This window comes from Gavialis gangeticus, unplaced genomic scaffold (genome assembly GCF_001723915.1).
Source record: "Gavialis gangeticus isolate Ggan-Ray unplaced genomic scaffold, GavGan_comp1, whole genome shotgun sequence".
NCBI lineage: Eukaryota > Metazoa > Chordata > Crocodylia > Gavialidae > Gavialis > Gavialis gangeticus.
The window spans coordinates 79,388,879-79,392,760 of NW_017728992.1; the positions used below are offsets into that span (position 1 = coordinate 79,388,879).

Consider the following 3,882-nt stretch of genomic DNA (forward strand, 5'->3'; position numbering starts at 1 on the left):
CCCCCGAGGTATTTTGGATCCCTGGGATCTAATTTTGCCCCCTCATTGCAAATCTGCAGTGCGGAGACCATTTTGTGTTCTTGCATGTGCCTCCTGCAGCATCTTAGAGGGCTCTGAGATGCTGCAAGAGACACGTGTGCCCATCTGGATGTTCCCAGTTTGTCAAGTCAAAACTTTTGGCCATATCTGCATACCTAGGAAGAATGACAAGTCCAAGACATTCGTCATAGCTATCTACCCCCTGCACTTACATTTCTTATCTGCATTTGGTAATGCTTAGAGGCTCTTGAGTCATTGTGCTAGGCATTGTATGCATGCATAATTAAAAATGGTTCTTGGTGCACATAGCTGATTTGTTTAAATGTTCATTAGTTTCTTCAAGGGAAGTACTGCAATACCTGCTGCTATCTCTCATTATGCAGAGGCTGCTTCTTGAGCTAGAAGTCACGATTGTAATTTTCCATGTCATTTGTAGATACACTGATTATAGAATATACATATATGCCTTCTTTGTCACAGACTCATTACAATAATTAAACTAAATTTTCCCACTTCTTGTAACGTGGTCAACTTCTCCTTATTAATCATATACACATAGTTATATTTCTAAAATAAAGCCATGCTCTAATGATTAGTAGGAGATATCTGGGAGATATAAAAAGAATATTGAATGCAGTTTACCTTCTAAGAAGTGAAATACTTTGTACTAGCAAATCAGATAACCATCAAATACTTTGTATTAGCAAATCAGATAACCTACCATTTTGTTCCCTCTGCACTCCAGCAGCAAGCAAATCAGGTTCCCCAAGACTTATATCATTAAGCCTTGTTCCTAGACACTCAATGCAAAGGTGTTTGCACCATTCCTCTGCCTCCAGTTCTGAAAAGAATCATAAATAATGAAGACACTATTGGCAAGTATACAACATTTCATTCAAGAGAAGGCACAATGTAAAGTGTGTGTTTAACAGTCTAGATTTATAAATATGTTAAAAACAGTAATTCCTATTCAAAAGAAGAAAACAAAATTCTAATGTCCCTTGTTTTAAAAACCCTTAAACAAACCCTGAACTGTGCTTCCAAAATATTTAGGAGTGGGTAAAAATTAATTGTAATGTGTTCATTTTGCTAAGTATCATTTCAGACAACCATAAGACGCATGCCATGTTTGCTAGCTGAAAAACAAAGTGAGGAAAAAAGTGGGATAACACCACATGAATATAATTTCTTTTGAACAGAAATATTATTGTTGCTTTAAATTCATCTTGATAATTAAGAGCGTGGGGGGCAGGGCACTTCTGCTAACAGTCCTTAGGTATTAATGTGAAAGATGCACAAAATTATTATAGAGCAAATCAATTTTACTCTGTAGCAAATACGGACACCTGGCATCCAGCTTTATACTGGAATAATTTACTCTATTCCAGAATAAAGTTACTGTTCAGTAATGCAGGACTATATACCAGTGTAAGTTACATAGATATGCTATGTGTGTATCCACGCCCTTAGCAACTCCCTCATCTCTTTGCTTAATGCAAATCAGTTTTCATACCATCTATTTACTAGAAACCGTAATAGCCCCTGTTGCCGACTGTGAAGGTCAGAGAGCTGATCATGTGCTTGTACGAATGCTTAGTATGAATTAAGTTATTATGAAGTAAAAATTACTTCACAATAAGAGTGCAGACACACAATACAATGAGACAGTGTAAGATCCTCAAATATGGATCCTTACTTCCTCATTGGCTGATTGGGTCTCTTTGCTAACATATGGCACTATGTAAGGACTGTCATTTTTCCTAAAACAATGCTTATGGCTGTCTAAATATAAACATCCTCACACTATTGACCTGCACCTGCAATCATAAATTCAAGAATAGGTGACTGCTACACATTTAGCAATATATTAATACATGTAAAGCAATATAAGAAAAATAAGAAAATGTAAAATCAATACTATAGTCATGAATACAGCCCAATATTACTATACATTCAAAGGAAGACTTTTAAGGAAAGTAACAAGGAGATTTTTCATCACGTGATTCTTACAGCTAGATTCCCAGCTCTTGGGTGGTGGTGGTGGGGAAATCACCATTCAGTTAAAGCAAACTCCAATTTTTGGGGTATGCTTCTCTCTCCATCTTTTTTTTTAACTCAATAAGAGATATTTGTAAACAGATTTCAGGGTCTTTGGATCTGTGGATTAGGTTTGGGCCTGTCTCCAGCTGCAACCCCTTGCAGTGATCCAATTCAGGGGCAGATCCAGAGGGAGTGCAGTAGTGTGGTCACATCCCCTTTGCACCATGCTTTGTAAGTCTGTGAAGTGGATATAAATCCCCTGTTCTTGGCACCTCCTCCCTTCACCTCCATATTCAATGGCACTTACCCTCCCATCTCATTCCCTGCTCCTCCTCCCCTGCCTGCTGCTTCTGCTGTTCCCAGCTGACTTGGGGACAGGGGAGTTTCAGAACTTCTCCTGCCTCACTCCAGTTGGACTGTGCAGGGAGGTAGTCTCAGCTGGGGAAGAAGCAGTGGTAGCAGTGGGTGGGTTCCCTGTCCCTGCCCAGTCCCCCCAGGAGTTCTCCACTATCCCAGGAGCAGGCACAGGGAGGGGGAACCCTCATACCACCACAGCTGGTCCACATAGCCCTTGCTATACTAGGGCAGGACTGGCCAGGGCAGTGGCAGCAATAGACATGTCTCCCCTTCCTGACATCAGAGATATAGGGAGCAGGAGAAAGGGGAGGGGAGGACAGATAACACTGAGTGCAGAGTGGAAGGGAGAAAGAGTAGAGTTGGGGGAGATTCTTATATGATTTAGGGAACAAAATAGTGCCTCTTGCCCAGCGCCGCAGGAGGAGAAGCTAGGACTAGCATGAAGTCACCTCTATAGTGCTGGTTGACGTTCCCAAGCTACACACCCTCTTTTAAAAATCCAGGTTCTGCCTATAATCAAATTTAATTCAATCCTTGACTGTTAGTACTAGTTATTACTACTTATACCTCAATTGGTGCGCCTAGACATGCATTTATGCATGCCTAAATTTAATGCGCCTTTGCTTAAGGCACATTAAGGAGATTTAGACACATGTCTACAATTGGACGCACTAATGCACATTAAGTCATACTACATTTAGGTGTGAATAGCTAAACTGCATTAGCCCGCATGCAGATGCACGAATGTGCATTAGTATGGTGTGTGTTCATTGATGCACGCTGCGTTAATGCACTTTAGCGCATCTACATGTGCACTATTGTGACTTAGCTATGTGCACCTAAATTTAATATCTGCTTTGTGCAGGTATCAAATTTAGGCTCACATAGCCTTAAATCTCCAATTTAAAGATTTTGAGATACTTTTAAGATGCATTAAGGGCATGCACATGTAGACACGTGCCATGTGCCTTAAAAATGGCAATTTTATGCTATGCCTGTTTAAAAGAGGCACATGTAGATGCACCCAGTGATAGTTACCATCAGTTAGATCAGGATAAACCATTAATGAAGAATCAAAATGTTCAAATCCTTTTCCACCTCTCAAGAGGAAATGTCAGGGACTTCCTTTGATCTCACAATGTGAATTTATGACTTTCACCTGGCCTCTTACAGTTGAGTGAACAACTTACATTTTATACTCCCTTATTTTATTTTCCAGTACTTGTGCTAGTCTTTGGCTGATTTTATTTCCTATCATGGCCTTGACTTCAGACTGAGTGTATGGCCAGTTTTACTTTGAAATATACTGGACTAAGCTCTAGTGTGGAGGTGCCTGAAGGGAATTACATTAAACACACATGTTCAAGTTGCCATTCTCCAATGGTTCCTTCATTGAAGAGCATTCAAAACTAATGGCATGGTGGGTTCATGTAGGCATACATGAGC

General features: G+C 40.1%; 1 protein-coding gene across 1 annotated transcript in view; it reads right to left on the reverse strand.

Annotated features, from left to right (window-relative positions):
* The window catches only part of DOK6 (docking protein 6), a 388,437-nt gene that overhangs the window by 231,302 nt on the left and 153,253 nt on the right, over positions 1 to 3,882 (reverse strand). Inside the window, exon 4 of the mRNA XM_019518785.1 lies at positions 761 to 880. Coding sequence (XP_019374330.1) covers positions 761 to 880 — 120 coding nt within the window. The remainder of the gene's footprint in view (positions 1 to 760; positions 881 to 3,882) is intronic.